Source organism: Bacillus rossius, chromosome 3 (genome assembly GCF_032445375.1).
Source record: "Bacillus rossius redtenbacheri isolate Brsri chromosome 3, Brsri_v3, whole genome shotgun sequence".
Lineage (NCBI taxonomy): Eukaryota > Metazoa > Arthropoda > Insecta > Phasmatodea > Bacillidae > Bacillus > Bacillus rossius.
The window spans coordinates 95,938,946-95,957,611 of NC_086332.1; the positions used below are offsets into that span (position 1 = coordinate 95,938,946).

Consider the following 18,666-nt stretch of genomic DNA (forward strand, 5'->3'; position numbering starts at 1 on the left):
CAATGAAAGCAGAGATTATTTGGAGTTTACAGGTTGTGTGCAAGAAAATGTCTTAATTCTTGCAGTAACATAAGTACTGTATTTAAAATGATGTTTCCTGATAGTGCAGTTGCCAATGCATTAACTTTAGGAGGAGATAAAGTTGCGTATGTTCTTGTTCACGGGCTAGCACCGTACTTCCAGCAGAATATGCTAGATCGCTTGAAGTTGTGCGACAGTTTTGTATTATGTTTTGATGAAGCATTGAACAAAATAATTCAGCGAGGACAAATGGACATAGTAATCAGGTTTTGGGATGAAGAAAAACAAATGGTTATTACCAGATACTTAAATAGTGTGTTTCTTGATAGAAACACAGTTGAACATTTGCTTAGGCATTTTTTGGATGGAATTGCTCCTCTGTCACCATTCAAAATAATACAGGTGTCTATGGATGGCCCCAACGTCAATTTGAAATTTTTCAAATGTCTCCAAGAACACATCAGATCCACCACAAGCAATGAACCTTTCACATTACTGAATCTGGGAACGTGTAGTTTGCATGTGGTTCATTGTGCTTTGAAAACTGGCATTAAATCTGTTGGATGGACATTAGTACCTTGTTGCTACACTTATATTTTCTTTTCCATGATTCTCCAGCTTGGCGAGCATTATTTACAGAGCTGACAGAATCCACAATATTTCCTTTGAAGTTCTGTAATGTATGTTGGCTAGACAATGCCAAGTGCCTTAAAAGAGCATTAGAGATATGGGATCATGTTGCAAAATTTGTTAATGTAGCCAAGCTTCCGAAGACAAAAGTTGCAAAAACCTTGATTGAAGCCGCTCGTGATCCATTTGTAAAGTGTAAATTGGCATTCTGCAAGACAATTGCAAATGAGTGTGAGCCCTTTCTTAAGAAGTTTCAAACTTCAAAACCCATGAGTCCATTTATTTTTGAAGCAGTGGAGAAACTTCTGAGAGAAATTATGAACCACTGTGTAAAGCCTGACGTGATAGTGTACTAGAACAAATCTGCTCTCTATCGATGTAAAAAAATCATACAATTTGATCCTAAGCAATAAAGTTGATGTTGGATTTGCAGCAAAACGCTTTCTTGCAGAAGTATCAACCTCTGTAACGGAAAGAGAAAAGCTTGAGTTTATGCATGATTGTCATGGTATGTTGACAGCCATGACTGCCAAACTTCAAGAAAGATGTCCTTTGAAGTACAAAGCAGTTAGAGGATTGTCTTCTCTAGATCCCTCTATTATTAAACACTCACCTTCACTTGGTCAGAAAAGGTTTTTTTTTCTTTTAGAAGAGCTACTTGCTTCAAACAAAATAGATGATGAAGTTGCAGAAAAGGCTAAAAAAGAATACTGTAACTTGTGTGATGTGAAGAAAACTGTACTTAGGGAAATGTTTCAAGAACACTGTGAAACTAATGAGGAGGCAAGACTCGATAGCACCTATGGAAACTTCATGAGAGGAAGTGAAGTGTACAAAAACCTGTGGGAAGTAATTAAGATATGTCTTGTGCTCTCCCATGGTAATGCAACTGTGGAAGGGGGTTTTTCAATTAATAATTTCACTATTGGTTGAAAACATGCTAGAAGAGACAGTGATAGCACAACGCCATATTCAAGATGAAGTGCAACAGGCAGGAGGGATTGAGAATGTGAAAAGTGCTCGAAAACAATATCAAGATTATTTGGAACTAAGAAAACAGAAAACAAGTGAGGAAACAACAAGAAAGGGAGAAAAGATATTGTTAGAAAAACAAGTGAAAGAGTTAGTAGAAGAAAAAAAAATTATTAGGCAAATAGAAGAGAAAAAGGAAGCAATGAAAAGGGAATTAAAAGAACTTGAAAAAATAAAGAGCTTTGCTGTAACTAGTATTTCAAATTTTTTGAATTTTTTTGTTACATGTTAACATTTTGTTTTGTAATTGAATTACGTATTTATTGAACCACAGTGTTTTGAATTTTTTTAATATTCATGTCAAAAATGGATGTTTTAGTTAAGATTGTGTCTGCTTTCTGATATTTATGTTTAAGGTGTGGTACGGTTAGCTGAAGTGCAGGAGGAGGCCAATATAAATAGGGCACATTTAAAACATCAATATTTTTTGTAAAACTGAATTATTTTTCATAATTGGTCAGGGAAGTTTCAATGAATGGTCAGGGAAAAGTCAGGGAAATAAATTTGACTCAGGCTGTAGGAACCCTGCAATCATTCTTTAAGAGGAGGAGGTGCAGTGGTCAAGTGGTTAGAATACTCGCCTCCCACCAAGGCAACCGGGGCTCAAATACCGGCTGGGTCGAACCCGGATTTTTGCAAGTGGGAAACGTGGCGGATGTTGCCAAGGCCTGTGGGTTTTCTCAGGGTGTTCCTGTTTCCCCCACCATTTCATTCTGTCGATGCTCCATACCCCATCTCATCTCAACTCCTCATTTTCCAGGCTGGCCGGAACAACAGGTCTGTCCCTGGGGTAGGATAGCCGGCTCCTGCGTGTGTAAGCCATATTTCATCTATGTAGACCCTATCGTGGGTGGGAAACTACATGTGGTTTTTATTTTCTTTAAGATGGTGTTGTGATATAAGTGGTGAGGTTAGGTTACATATTACAAATACTGTGATAATGTGAATGATCAGTTAAAGTTAGATACATTAAAAATCCTGAGATATTGTTTGAATTATTTGTAGGAATTACCAATAAATTGTAGCTTACTTTAACCAAACATCTTTACTATTACTTAGTGTTTTTAATTAAGATATATTAAATTGTATAGAACTTATTAAAAATGGCTGAGAAAATTTAAATTTTGATCTGGGAAAGTCAAGGAAATTTAATTACAGATGTAAGTGGACATCCTGTGTAATATTTTTATATTCTTAATAAAAGTAATTTCAAACAATAAGAGCTGGTTCTACCTCAGATTTTAAAGTAGATAAGCAAAGGATAAGAAAATGGCAGTATTGTGTGTACTTATGAATTTGGAACTAGACATGCTTGGAAGAATGAATTTGGTGTAATAGCTAAATTCTTAAAAAAGAAACTGTGTAATTGTTACATCATTTCTTAAATATTTTCCTGCTCTTAAGTAGACTTTTGTAAAAAAATGGAAGCATCTATAAATTTATTTGAATGGTAGTTAATAAATACAAAAACTTTAGTGTACTTTGTTATTCTGATTAAATAATTCAATGATTGAGAGGTGTGTTAATCCTCTTGTGTATATTTTAAAAAAATTGCATAATATTCTGTGCACTTATTTGTGCAATAACCCAGTTAAAATAATTGCAATTTTAATGCAATATGATTTTGTCAGTTTTCCGTGGTATCTTTGAATGGGGTTAATTATGTTTGCAATGTTGCAACAGAAGCAAGTTGAGGTTTAGGCATTAGAAATACAAATTGTAAGGGGGTAGGCTGAGTGGCTGTTTTAAATTCATTAAATGTTTTTTTCGTTTTGTAGATTAAATGAAGACCTTCGAAACAATATTTAAGGTGCATAATGACAATAATTAAAAATTATTAAGAATTTGTTCAAACTTCTTTTTTTAAAAAAAAAAAAAGGCTGAAGAATACAAGGCAAGATACATTGTAATATGTTTTTATATTTCATGATACCTTTTGAAAATAAAGCAATTTTTTCCAACACTAAGAACATAACCATGTAGATAATTGTTGTTTTTCCGTAATCAACTACAAATATTTACTGAGTAGCAACTATTAAGATTCTATAAGGCCTGTGCAAATATTTAAAATTTCAATTATCAAACAGATCAATTCAATCTGATTTTCTTACACTTAAGAAGTATAATAATATTATTAATAATAATAATTAATAATAAAGTTTTCAAAGTGTAGTAAAGTTTTTGCATATCACTGCAAAATATAAATGTGTGTGTACTCAGTAATATATTATTGGGCTTCATAAAGTTGGCCACATTTTATTTTAATGTTTGAATGGCTCAAGTTTAGATGGCATGACAATATGCAAACTGGGACTTGTTTAGAAGTTGAAAACCATTAAATATGAATTGGTTTGCAACTACTGCAAAATATCCTTAAATTTTGAGAATTTTTATTTAAGTGTAACAATTAAAATTGAGCCTTTACATATTCAAATTCAACCCAAAACTTCAAAAATTATATTTGAACAGGTTTATTTATTAAAGCTTTTTTTTTTTTGTTATGCACAAGTGCTTTCTTTTAGATTGGTTTAGAATTTCAGCGAAACAGAACCAAAAAGGTTTTGATGCTGTGCACATATTAGAAACATCGACAATATTGCTAGCATCGTGTATTTAGTATCATGTGCAGTCAATTAGCCAGTGTTCAGTATTAAAAAAGTTCTGTTTTAAGGGTCTTGCAATACATAATTTTTTTTTCATTTTATAGTTATTATTTAGGGATTATTTCTGAAATTTTATATTGATACCGCCCTTGCATTTGTTGTTTTGTTGCTAATATTGTCAACAGATATTCCTTAAGTGTAATATAATGGGTGTAAAAAAGATGTGCAAGTTTTCGTAGGTAATTATCACTTGAGATTTTTTACACCCATTAGTGAATAACATGTAAAAATGTTTTTATTGTGTTAAATTTATAGAAATAGTTTTTAAGTAATAGTGTCGAGAAAATGAAAATTAATCATTTGTGTGAGGCTGAACCATAAGATAGGGAGATCCAAAATAACTTTTGGAGCCACTGCAAATTAATTCAAACTTCTAAAAAACAGGTGTGTGCTATAATCGGCTTAGTGAATTTTTTTTAATTCCACAAAATGCTACATTTCAAAAGCAAAATGATTTTTAAATTGTTCTTAACAAGTATATTTATTAATAACCAAAAAATCTCCCATACACTTGGGGAATGTTGAGGCACAATTCTAGATCATACAGCAACATGGCTTGGTTGTACTGTCACACACACAGATTCTGGGTTATTCTAGGTTTGCTCATGTGTGTTATAATAAGATTTCTGATCTTTATTTGGGGATGACCTTTATTGTGTTGTTGACGGTTGCAGGAGTATGCCGACCAGTTGGGCATTCCCTTCCTGGAAACGTCTGCAAAGAACGCGACGAATGTAGAACAGGCCTTCATGACCATGGCTGCTGAGATAAAGAACAGGGTCGGGCCACCTTCGTCTGCTGCCGACACGACTAACAAAGTGAAGATAGACCAAGGCCGGCCCATAGAGACGACCAAGTCAGGATGCTGCTGAAACTAATCAGGTACTCAGTGCCTTCAGATTCTTTGTCACGTTTTGTTCTTGTCTTGCTTTGTGGGCATTCTTGTTAAGTGTATGTCCCATTCCAGGTCATTTTATATTTACATTTCTCACGGTTAAACTTGCTGACTTTTTGAGTGGCTGTACTTTCTCAAAATTAGGGATGGGACGAATCCACATCTTGGTCGAATCCGAATCCTTGTTCGAATCCTCAGTGTTTTTCACCGAATCTCGAATCCCAGTCCCACACTAAACTTCACATGTTATTAAAAAAAAATCACATTTATTTTAAAAAATTGCATAGGCCTATGTATTAAAAATATAGTTTAAAAAACTAAAGAAACATGCTTTTAAAGATTATCAAACTAAAAAGTTAAAAATAATTTTTAAATTTTATTTATGACATTAGTATATAAGCAATACTAGTATAAATGAGAAAAAAGCTTGAGGCGCTTTGTGCCATATTTTTTGTATATTAAGCGCCCCATGCTTTTTTCTCATTTATACTAGTATTGCTTATATACTATTGTCATAAATTAAATTTAAAAATTATTTTTAACTTTTTAGTTTGATAATCTTTAAAAGCATGTTTCTTTAGTTTTTTAAACTATATTTATTTTTAACTTTTTAGTTTGATATTCTTTAAAAGCATGTTTTTTTAGTTTTTTAAACTATATTTATGTATAATTATCATAGGGAAATGAGTTACCGACACTACCTATTACCATCTGAGATAACTATTTGGAGTTGCAACGTCACAAAGAAATGGTAAAGTCTCTCCGAATCATTTACAGTTAATGTATGGATATAATCTTAGAATTTACCGGAAAAAAAAACATTTTTTTTTTCTCGGCGTGGCCGGGAGTAGAACCCACGATCGCTGAATCCGAAAGCTGACGTCACAGAAGTCGCGCGCCTTAGACCGCTCGGCTAACGAACGTAATGAAATTGGTGGGACATTTTACAGTGATGAGCCACTCACTCTTAGTCGAAAGAGTTACAGACGGACAGACAAACAAACATATAGGTGAAGCTAATATAAAGCATGTAAAAAAAATCACATGTGTATTTATAAAAGTATAAAATAAGTGCATAGTGTATACACCTGATATAAAATAGACAAATAACCTCAAAAACCACACACGTAAGTTTGCATCTGTCTAATTCTCTGTTAAATTAATCCTTCCTATGTTTTCAATAAAATACATTTGTATAACAGTCACTCACCTCTCTCTCTTTTTTCTCTCTCTTTTGCTTTTTTTCTCTCTTTCTTTCTCTTTCTCTTTCTCTTTCTCTCTTTCTTTCTCTCTTTCTTTCTCTCTTTCTTTCTCTTTCTTTCTCTCTTTCTTTCTCTTTCTTTCTCTCTTTCTTTCTCTTTCTTTCTTTCTCTCTCTCTCTTTCTTTCTCTCTCTTTCTCTCTTTCTCTCTCTCTCTTTTTCTCTCTTTCTCCCTTTCTCTCCCCCCCCATTTCCAACATTCCCAAGTTGAAATTACTGTTAATTAAGCTAGGCGCACATTTAGCCCATGGGCTGCCCAGTGCGGGCAAAGTCCAAAGTTCGGTAGTTAATCACCACTGGCCGAGGAGGGGTCCATGTGGCGTGCCCCTACAACTACAGTTTCGCGCAGTCTCAACTACGAACACGTTAATGAAACAATGAAAGAATTGCGTTAAGCGGCTTAGGTTTACTTAGTCAAATGGAGGCTGGCTGCGGAGCAAAAAAAAAAAGGTTTAAAGGTGAACTTATTATGGCAGCTAAAAACTGTGAGGGCAAAGAGATAATGGCTCTGTGGTTCACGAGCACGTCCAGCCTCTGCTGGGTGAACCACTACTGAGCTGGCCCTGCGTAGGGTCGCTTTCGCACGGGAAGTGTGAAGAAAACAAAAACAAAATACTGTTCAGGCCATTTCCATGAATAAAAGAATGGTGAATAAAAGTTGTAGAATTATTGAAATAAGATAACATAAAAATGCTTAAAAATACAGGAAATAATTAATTCAGTTACAAGTGGCAGACTAATACATACAACTCCTGTGGAGGAGCGCAAAGAAGCATCAGGTGATAGCCGCGCGGGTGGCTATCAATATATCAGCCATGGGGCTGTTCCTCTTGCTGCGCTACACGCGTTTGTTGCACTCACTCTTTACCTGCGGGAAAACTCTCACATGTGTGGCAATGGGCAACAACGGCCGAAGCGACTGGAGGCGACGTCAAATTTGTTGTTGAAAATTGGCTCGCCAGATACATGCTTAATGTTATTTATTTTTTATTTAGCTAAGTATCGATGATTTAACATTTTGTTACATTTCAGACCGGCCATGCAAGGCAGTCTGAAAGTAACAAGTCCAAAGAAACACTGGACCTAACTGTTCATGTACAGATACACTGTATAGAAAATTTTTTTTTTGATATTTAAAGTTACTTTGTTTATTTGTAGGTTGAGTTGCTGATTGAAAAACATTTTTTTTGAAACCTTGTTTACTCTTAACTGAAAAAAAATTGTTACCAAAATTTAAATACACCCAGTTTGAGATACTTCTTCACACATTAACACAGACAATTGGCTCATCGCTCGGTGCCAAAATTTACTATTAATAACTAGAAAGAAAATATTAAGTCTGCAATCACACTAATTCTTAACATAACTATAACATTTCTCGGGAGACAGCAGAGGTACATCAACGCTGTGCTATTAGAATTTAACACAGTTGAGAAATTTGAAAATTTTTCGCAGAAAGAAGGTTTTGTGGTGGTTGGGCTTGGACCACGAATCTTGAATTGTCTCTAACACATATCAAGGATTTCGTGAGTCACCGACCGCATACAACCGCTCCTGATTCACTGAATGATGACTGGCGAGATGATGAAACTGCCTACCGTTATGCAAGGAATAGGAAGCCATGTGACCTCACTGACCAATTTCACAACAGCTCTGAGAAAGCAACCAATCACAACACATTTCACTACCAAACTTCCAGAACTCCTTGCATGTTTTATAGAAATACATTTTTTTCCTCTCTTCTCTCTATAGTAAAGTGGTACACCGTAGTAAATGCACGAGTTCAGCTTTCACATCATAAGAATATACATGCATATGCAGGAAGTGCCAGAATGTCTCTGACTGATACTGTCTTTCTGCCGGCGCCACAGCTTTGCATGCGTCTTTTGTCCTTTCCTTTTCCAATATAACACCCAGTATTCTAGAAATGTAATAAAAACTTGCAAATGAATACACATGCAGAAAATGCAGTTATAAAACATTTAAGTGAAATACCATTAAACACATGATTGCACAAATAGTAACCTAATAAACAATCTTAAACCAGTAAAAAACTTAGTTACATAAATGGCTTTTCTAAATAAAATAATAAAATATCAAAGGCTATTACAAAAAAAATAGACAATTAAATACTGATACCTAAAAAATATTATGTCCTAAGAATACTCTGACAAATTGGGAAGGGTAGGACCTTCAATACCACAAAACTAACTTGCATTATTGTCATGTCTTAAGTTAATTTGGTGTCTCACAACTGGGCAATGCTTAGAATTAACTTTAAAATGTATTTATTCTTAAAAATTTGAAATGTGCTGAAATCAAAAAACTATGCAAAATGTGCAGAAAATTACAAATCCAATTGACAGGTGGAACCTAGCCTTAATCAACTATTGCTATACTCTGTAACTTTTTTTAATATTAAAATTCAGAGCTCTTCTGACAATATGAATTAAATGAATAAATTTGGCAACTATGGCTTTTTACTTGTATTAAATAAAGTTAAGATTTAGCATGTCAAGATGTTCACATTCATGTTCGTAGGCCTACTGAAAATTTAAATCCACCAGATGTATGTTTATGGAATAAATCTGATACTGGTAGTCTTACTACATTGCATTCTTGTACAAAATGTGTTTACTATTGTATGGTCATTTTTATGTGCTGTACCTGTTGCTATGTCATGGTTACAATACTTTAAAGTTCAGATGGAACAGGACTTGAAACTTGAGCCGCTGAGTCAAGCAAGTAGCTCAAACTTGACCAATTCGAAAGTTGAGTTTATTGTTCTTGGCAGGATAAGACTCGCCAATCTTTTTCTTATAACTCAATATGTATTCAACATAACTCATGTACTTGTGTATTTCACAACTAATTTCCCCCCAGAAAAGATTTTCTCCTTCAAAATTACCATCTAGGAAATTGTAGGGTTAAAATCATCTAAAATGAGAAAATTTTTTAAAATTTCTTTAAATAATCGTTACTATACTCGCTGTACCCCACAATTATCCGTGACTTCAAAGACTTTTCATATCTACTGAGTTTTCCAGAATCCATTGGGAATAAAATACTCTATTTTAAAAGTTATAATTATATTTTACTTATTCTCTTGACACAAATGACTAACTCATTGATGTCATGTGTGAACTGTAATATAATGCTATGGTACAATAACATAAACACCAGGAACGTAAAATTATACTCTAAAATTTCCACAATTATTTGAGAGTGACTTTAACTAGACTCAACTTGACTAAAAAATTAAGAAGTGCGGATTCAACTACTCTAAGGTATTATACTTGACTCGACCCAAAAATTTACACTCGTCCATCTATACTTTTAAAGTCATGTAGTAAACCAAACTTTCTGGGAATTCTAAACTTATTTAAAAAGTCACCATGTATTTTTATTAGAGCAATAAAAATTATTACTAACAAAAATTAGTTTTATAAAAGTACACTAATCCCTCTCTTAGCACGAAAAATGTGTTTCTAAAAATATTAGTGTTGTTCAAAATCATGTATGCTGAAGCATTGTCTCCATAAATAGCAAGGCTAATTTACTTAATGTGTTCCAAAATGTGTAGGGAAATATTCTTTACATAATATAAATTGTAGAATAACACCCAACGATAAATATCGCACCATTTATCTTTATAAGCCTACCATCAAATACTTTATATGACAAATAAGACACCGCGTAACGGGGGGTAGGTGGTTATGTACTTAAAAATTAAAGTGCTTATTCACGTATCACCACTTGGTTTACACCAATTCTGTAAGGCTATGATTTTTTTTATTACATAATTCATTTAACAACTTTTTCCATGTTAATTATCGTTTTATTTCTGTTGCGGTATATACAGTACACTCAGTGGCGCAGCATGCCATCTCGACCGCCCCCATTCTATAGGTGCTTAATTAAAATTAGTGATTTCGCAGTTTTTCTTTTAAATAAATTTTAAAAAATAGTTGGTGCGCAAAATTTTAGATAAAAATGGAACATTATAGTGTGTCTGACACATGTAATGAATGAATCATAGATCAGATCTCAACCCGCTTCACCGGTGACCCGCCCCCGCGGGCCGCCCCCTCCGCCCCACCCACGCTACGCCACTGAGTACACTCCCTATTTAACGCGGTTGTCGGGGGACATAACTTTTACCCGCGTTGTTGCATAACCGCGATGTTTCGATGTGACCAAGGTCAAAAGGCATAAAACACCGCCTGTGTTCTAATAGGTCGGCAAGCACGCACAGTATAGACGGCCCGCCGTTGTGCGGACTTTGCATCCGCAGTTTTCACTAAACGCGGGTGAAAAAATAAAAATAATAAATTTTAAAGATAAATATTAAATGTTGAATTGTTTTATTTTTCCGCGTGCCGCGCACAGTTTGTCGCACGGCCTACGAGCGCGCCACACGCCACCATACACAGGTGCGGCACACAAGCTGCTGCCAGTCCCGTGGTGTCAGCCACAGTATCTGCTTCGTCAGTGTCTGTAACAAAGTAAGTGCAGTGTGTGCGGTTACACACGATTCTGTGGTCGAAGTCTTCTAAAAAGAAAGGCCCTAGTGATACTTCAAACCGAATATGAATTGCAAAGTACCGAGTTTGATTGACAAAATAAAAATTCTATATTTACTTACAGATAGCTTGTCTTTTGCAGAAGTAGGCCGCAGATACAGGAAAAAACTATTCTAGCATTCGTACAATAAAAAATAAAGAATCGTCTATCGTGTCAAGTGGTTAAACTTTATGATCCATGCTTACAGTAAATTATAAATGGTCACGTGTGGGAAACAAAAATTGCGCCAATTTAATTTTAGCGCAATCGGTGACGCCGTATTAAAAACCGTGTTAAACTATGTCTTTACTTATTTCACCTAACACTGTGTCGAGTTGCTGAGTGTCTGTTGCTCGGATCGGCAAGTGTCATATTCCCCAGCCTCTGGTTAAAGGTCGGGAGACCGCTACACATAAACATTTCCGGGAATTGTTTACTACCTCACGGCAAAAGTGGTACAGTATGGTTCACGTAAGTATTGGACCACTGGGAATTCCTGGGCAAAGATTAAAAATACGCTAGCTGATTTACTTTACCATTTAATGTTAAAACATCACACCAAAGTAAAAATATGAACGTGTATAATACAATGAATTACCCAATAATGTAACGTCTGTAGGTTTAAGTTTTAACAAAACATTTATGTACAGATGTACCAATTAAGATTCTGGAGTGGAATTTTAAACACCGGACTACCTGATTTTGCCTTGTACGCAGGGACGCTGCTCAGTCAAGTGACTCATGCTCTGCCTGTGTGCTGTGTGAACACATTCCCTCCCCCACTCCCCCTCGGCCTGTTTCTGCCCACTCTAATCTCTACCTCTCTCCATATTCTCGGCTCGCCTCTCCCTACCCAACGCTTGCCGACAAACAAGCCTATCCAACATCAATCCCCAGCCGAGTCACGCTGGATTATGTCGCTGGACGGTGGGCTTTATCAGGTCCCCTGCTTCATTTGTGAGATAAAGCGACGTTAAGAACTAGTCTTTCAGAAAATATCACTGGGCTGGATTTGACCATAATTTGAAAACCCTACAAGATAGAGGAATAATGTACGGAGATATCTTGTTTAGAATTTCACTGCGGACATTTTCTACGCCTAGGCTTTTTTCTGCCCGATGCTTAGTTTGTTAGTTACAACGCAAAATTATTCTAATCGGCTATCAACCATTTATTCCATTATTATTCATTTCTGACTGGAGGACATGGTTTGACCCGCGATATACCCGATTCCGCGATCAATCGGGGCGCGATATACCGGGAGTTTACTGTATGTAATTTCAAATATATTCCCGTTAGTACAACCAACAGCATTAGACTTATATAAATGTTTGATAGTCCTTATTTATGATATGCACGATTGTGCGCACAGTTAACTTGCTTAAACACGTAGTTACCGGTAGACGAGTTTGTGCGTAAGTTCCCTGCCACTGACTAGACTGAAGTTCACGACCCGATCTGTGGCTGGGCAACAACGTTACGGCCCATTGACATACGCGCAGATGTAAAAACATTTGGTCCTGTACACCCAATAGCAGCAACTGAACTTACCATAGCTTATGTTTGTACAACAGTTGATAGGGTAGTCAGACCTGTGCACACATCTCTTCCCCCCCTTCCTCGTTTAGCTAACTGTTTACAGGTTAAAGCAGGCTTCGTGGTGTTCCGCCTGACTTTTTTTTTCCTATGGCGATTTCGTGCTAACAACTACAGGTGTGCTATTCAAGACTAAGGCGGTAAAATTAATATTGTGCTAAATGAATTTGTGCAATTTGAATACTTGCTAATTGATGAATTGGTTTACCTTATTGAAGTTTCAACTTCAATAGTAACGACCATGTTTCGGAAAATGCTAAGATGTTAGTTTTGTGCTATGGATTTTGATGTTACCTTCAAACTCCATGATAGAAGACAGCAGTGTGAATATCTCTTACGTGCAAGTGTCCACACATTTGACAAATATATTATACAAAAGTATAAAACAGTTGATTCCTGCTGTCTGTCTGTCCCTATGTATGCTTAGATCTTTAAAACTATGCAACGGATTTTGATGAAGTTTTATGTGTATAATACATGCATAATATAGTAGAGAAAAACTGATAATTTTAGAGGTTTTTAATGTGATGTCGTAAATGAACACATTTTTTTTTGCGCTTACATTGCAAACGCTGGCTGAACCCTACGAGATAAATCAAAATAATGTACTACAGTATTGTACACCTTAAAAAGGTCTACAAAAAAGTCCACAATGGTATATGTCTTTCTCTTAGGGATAACCTACAATAACAATTTTTTATCCTTTACTTTTTACGAGAAATAATGGCTTATTTACGAAGCATTTTTAAGCAATACAGCATTAATCCTTATCCAATTAAGTACCTTAAATTCATTGTGCATTTAATATAGATCAATATGGCCCTTTACAGCATGTAATTTAAATGAATATTTTCGAAGATATTACAGATTTAAAATGCAGGGACATAGCGGTTGTGGTGGTACCGGCCGGGGGGCTGGTATATAAAGACATTCTGTAGTATATTTAGTATCAGCATTGCACCCGTGCGAAGCTGGTGCGGGTCGCTAGTATTATATATTTTACTTTGGATGTTTATATTGTGGCGTGTAATGAAAATTGTCACTAGTCATAAAATTTGAGTTTTAAGCATAAGTAATTTTTAATACTGATTTTTTGCTTGGAAAAAAATTTATTCTCTGGACTGATTCGGATAGTCGTTTCCTTTATACGTAAATGTTTTCCTTAATCATTGTATCTTTGCAGTTAATTACAATGTCTTTCATTTTATGATATTGCTTGTGGTTCAAAATGTTTATCGGGAAGAACATTTGTGAAGCAGTTGTGGTAGAACTGTGACAGGAAGAGAACTGTGAGCCTTGAGTTGTTAGCTTGAGTTGAGGTGGAGCGAGCCTGTCAAGTATTAGCAGAGCTTGAAACCTTACTTAGAAAGTGTGGAGGCATTGGCCTGGGTCGTTGCACACTGTGTGTTAATTTACATTTTGATGTTATTTCTATTTTATTGCTATTCACAGTATAATCTTGCCTCTAGTTATAAGTGTAAATGTGAACTAATTTAGTCACTGTTTGGCCAAAGTTTTATTTTTATTTTTGAAGTTATTATAAAATTAAATAAGGTGAGCTTTATTTTATGGTATTTGGCTTTCCTCTATGAGTTTTATAATTAACAATTAAGAGATCACATTTTTCCTTTGAAATGGAAAATGGAAATTATAACCTCAAATATTTCCAATCCCATTTCCTGGGTAAGATGATATTTTATGCAAGGAATTTGTAAATACAATCATTTTCACATCATTTGTGGCTGTGTGACTTCCTGAAATAGCTTAAAATTAAATGGGATGGCACAGGGGTTTTTGCTAGTTTCTAGTCCAGAGGACTATTCCTTGAACTGTGATGTCAAAAATAAAATTAGAGCATGGAAAAATATGTTGAGTTGTAATTAAATACTATTTGGCTCGAGGCTAATTTTTGAGTATTACTAATGTCTTGGTTTTGGACGGTTGAATTTACACATTCTTGTGCTGAGATTTCTTATTTAGTGCTTCTACAGTGATTCTGAACTTTGAACGTTTCTTTTACAGGTTCTGAAAGTGCGACAGTGTGCATATTGAGTCGTGACCTACGTCAACATTACACTTACAGTGGATGTTTCAGATGCTTTGGACTTGTGTACCAGTTTTTTTATAACTAGAAGTTAATTCCAAAGTGTTGCTGGAATTTCCTTGTTTGTGTACTTGGTCACATACCAGGAACGAAAAGGAAAAAAGACTAAACATAAACATATATACATAATATAATTTTTTTAAGCAACAATTTTTTGATCTAAACCTGTATTGGAAGATGTGCACCAGTATATAAATATTTTGCACAGATCCTGCTAAATTGTTGGTCTATAGAATTTGTGAGAAGTTCGCAGTGGAAAGTGTCATCGTTGGCCCAAGTAATGAATTTCAGAGACTTGAAAAGAAATTTGTATTTCTAAGCATTTCGCACCATGTAACATATATAAATATACATGCATATTATACATAATATAAATATGTAAACGTATTTTGTTTATTTTTAGTTAATAAAGAAAAGGTTTAGGACTGTTCTTGTGGGGAAGCAAGTTCATAACATTCTTCAACTGCTTTCAGTGTTTTCAAGGTTCATCGCGTTATAGACAGTAGCAGAAAACGCTTCTCGCAACTTTTCTTTAATTTTTGTTTTCAAGAGAATCTGTGTTGGTTGCCGTGTGAAGTTTCATAGTGAAGCGTCTCGTCATTCCATAAGTTATTGTTAGTTTATTACTGATAAATTTGTAGTCTGTGTTTCTTCAGAATGTAAGTGAATAAATGTGCTAAACGAGTTGTTAGTTTCATTACACCCTACTTGTGATGTCCAATTTTTTGATGACTTTGGAAATTGTAATCTTTGAGTCACTTGCTAAGTGTACCATTTTTTTTAACACTTTCATCTAAAATTTTTTCACTTCGTTTAGAAGTTTGCATGTGTTTTAATTGTTGCTGAACTAGAAAATGAACAATCCCAAGTTTTAAATTGTGTGGCTAGTTATATTCACTTTGCAAACTTCACTTATACAGTTAATTTTTTCACTTGTAAAGTTTTAATTAGTGGCTTAAAAATTTTTCAGTATCAGTGTAGGTTTTGCCTATGTTGCACATGAGCAGAAATCTCTGTTCTGAAATGTAAGAAGTGAAGTGGTTGAAAGTTAGAATTTGTTTGTGTTCTCAAGGAAAAACAGCAGGCAGAGGTGAAAGTTTACCAATTCCATCAGGAATACTTGGCAATGCAATTAAAGAAAGGGATGGAGACAGGTAGGCATTCGAGTTGGGGATGGTTTTTCATACCTTTCTCTCTATTTCTCTCTCCTCCCCCCTCCTTCAAATGGCTTGTAAATATTTCTGTACTTTGTCATCACCCTTCTTCCTTCCCTTACTTTGCTCCTCCCTCTACCTAAACCTTGCCAAAGGATTGAGCCACATGATGTCTGCCAAACCAAGTTAACTGCTTCCAGCCTGTGGACGGGGCAGCAAAGTAAAATGCCTCCATCTTCCTGTGTCTATACCATTCTTTCCCAGTCTTCTCTCTCCTGCATTCTTATCTGCTCTTCCCACCACCTTGTTATTCCTTGGTCTTCTTCCTGTGGACTTCAACTCAATTTTCCTAGGGTAGCCTTTCTTTTCCCTTTCTCAGCACAGTCGAGTCCTGTACTCCTGCTCTATCCTGCACCAAGTTTGACTGGGAACTATCTATAGCCCGTCCCACTCTTAGATTGCAGTACACGGCTTATGGCGCCCGCTGTTGCCAAATCTCTAACACATTACAAATTTCAGGAGATGTGTGTCTTTGTAATTCGGATCGAACAAGAAGCATTTTAAGAAATCATATCGTAATTTATAATATTTTATACTATTACACATATAAATTTGTAATAATGCCACCCACTTTTATGTAAATTTCAAATAAAAACTACCTATTATTATATATATATATATATATATATATATATATATATATATAATAATAATAGGTAGTTTTTATTTATTTTATATATATATATATATATATATATATATATATATATATATATATATATATATAATAATAATAATAGGTAGTTTTTATTTATTTTATATATATATATATATATATATATATATATATATATATATATATATATATATATATGGGATTTTTAGAACATAAAAGAAAACTAAGAAATTTTCGTGGGCCCGATATATGCCGTATTTTTGGACAAGTCATGTCCAAAATGATAAATAAAATACGGTAATGGAAATTCTCGGTCGAGTAAGTTATGGGAAAAATCCTAACAATTGGTTCGAAATGGGGAAGATTTTTTGAAAAACGGGAAAATCGCAACAACTCCCATAATATGAATAATATCAAATCCGTTTTAACGTATGATAACTCGGAGTACATAATGCCAAAAAATGTTTTCTAAATAAATTTTTGATACGACCAGCCATAACTGCATGGGTTCGATAAATATTTTCACCGGACATAAAAAAACGTAACTGCCTAGTAGACACCTTATCAAATCTGTTTAAATTGTTTGTAAATATCATAATTATTTTCCAAAACTTTGTCAAAAACAATGTTTGATAAGAAGCTTGGTGTTGAGAAGGATAGAAAAATAATTCAAAATTTTGTACCAATATCGCTATTAAATTCCTTCGTATTTATTTGATATATTTTATATATTATGTTCAAGATTCGATTAAAATATATTTTGTAACAACCATTACTGCAAGGGGAAGAAAAAAATATGGGTTTAAGGATATAAAAATCCCTTTTTGTTCTAATGTAAAGCAATATAATCATCAAAATCTTCCTGCGCCTTTAGGCTGTGCCGATAAGGAATTTTTTTTTTAACTTTAACTTACAACAAGAATCTGTTCACACACATTTCATTCATAGGAATTTATACGATAAATGTAACTTTAACTTGATTAAGAAATTAATAACATCACATACCTTTTAATCACTATCGCTACCGCTGACCAATGTTGATACCCCTTCCATAAGAGTAGCACAGAGCTGACCAGAAGAATGGTAAGCTTCCTTAATTGCATTGCACACTCTCATATTTTTTGAAAAATACTCAAATTCATTCAACACAATCTTGCGCTCCCTCCTGCGTAGCCTACCGATATAATTTCTTTTCGGTGTTCTAACTTCCACATTTTATATGTACGTAATAAAAATAAATATAGAAAATAAAATCACGTATGTTAATATATAATTTGTTTGTCAAAATAATAACTGTAACGAGTCACCGGACACAACGTGTCGCGAGATGCGATACTAACTGGCAGGCTGGTTTAAGAAATGCGTGTCTAAGGAAATACATGGTTGACTAAGGAAGCCATGTATTTGAAATTGCTTGCAGGACAGAACCCCACTTATCTAAACACACGACCCTGTTTCCTCTTACGACGGCAGCTTGTGAGTGAAACCTCTATTGCAGCGCGCTCTTGTACTGATAAGACATATCTTTAACAGCTATTTCCACGGAAACTGTAGAAGCAATTGAGATGGAGCTGCTTTTAAAAACTAATTCAATTCATTGTGAACATTTTTCACGCTTTCGTCCCCCATCTATCTTTAATAGAAAAAAAGTTTTCAGCTGGTCAACTTTTTGATGTCAGTTTGTGAGAAAATGCATTTTAATATATTAAAAAAATTATTTAAGTGAAACCTGTATTATTTTTGTCTTAACATTTTTTCGGTGGCATCCTAAGGCATTAATTTATTAATAAAAAAACTCTGAATGAAATACACATGTAGGTTTTTTTTTTGATGTGAAACATCTCGGAATACTTCAAAACAGTTCGCAGTGAATAAGTTATGTTTTTTAATTTTTTCAGACACTTAAAATATTGTTAAGTATTCAAAATAAGCATTGACTGATGCATATTTCGATGCTATACAATATGAAAAAAGGCTTGGTCCAAAAATTAAAATTTTAATTTCGTTTGATATTTGGCAACAACGCACGAAGAAACAAGGACAGCGCTAACGGCAATCGGCATGTGTTAGAG

The 18,666-nt window shown here is 34.6% G+C and overlaps 1 protein-coding gene across 1 annotated transcript in view; it reads left to right on the forward strand.

Moving 5' to 3' along the window:
* Positions 1-15,448, forward strand: part of LOC134531051 (ras-related protein Rab-1A) — a 34,555-nt gene extending 19,107 nt beyond the window's left edge. The window contains exons 6-7 of the mRNA XM_063366563.1: positions 5,021-5,228; positions 14,683-15,448. Of these exons, the coding sequence (XP_063222633.1) occupies positions 5,021-5,218 (198 nt within the window). The 3' untranslated portion in view covers positions 5,219-5,228; positions 14,683-15,448. The remainder of the gene's footprint in view (positions 1-5,020; positions 5,229-14,682) is intronic.
* The last annotated feature ends 3,218 nt before the right edge of the window (positions 15,449-18,666 follow it).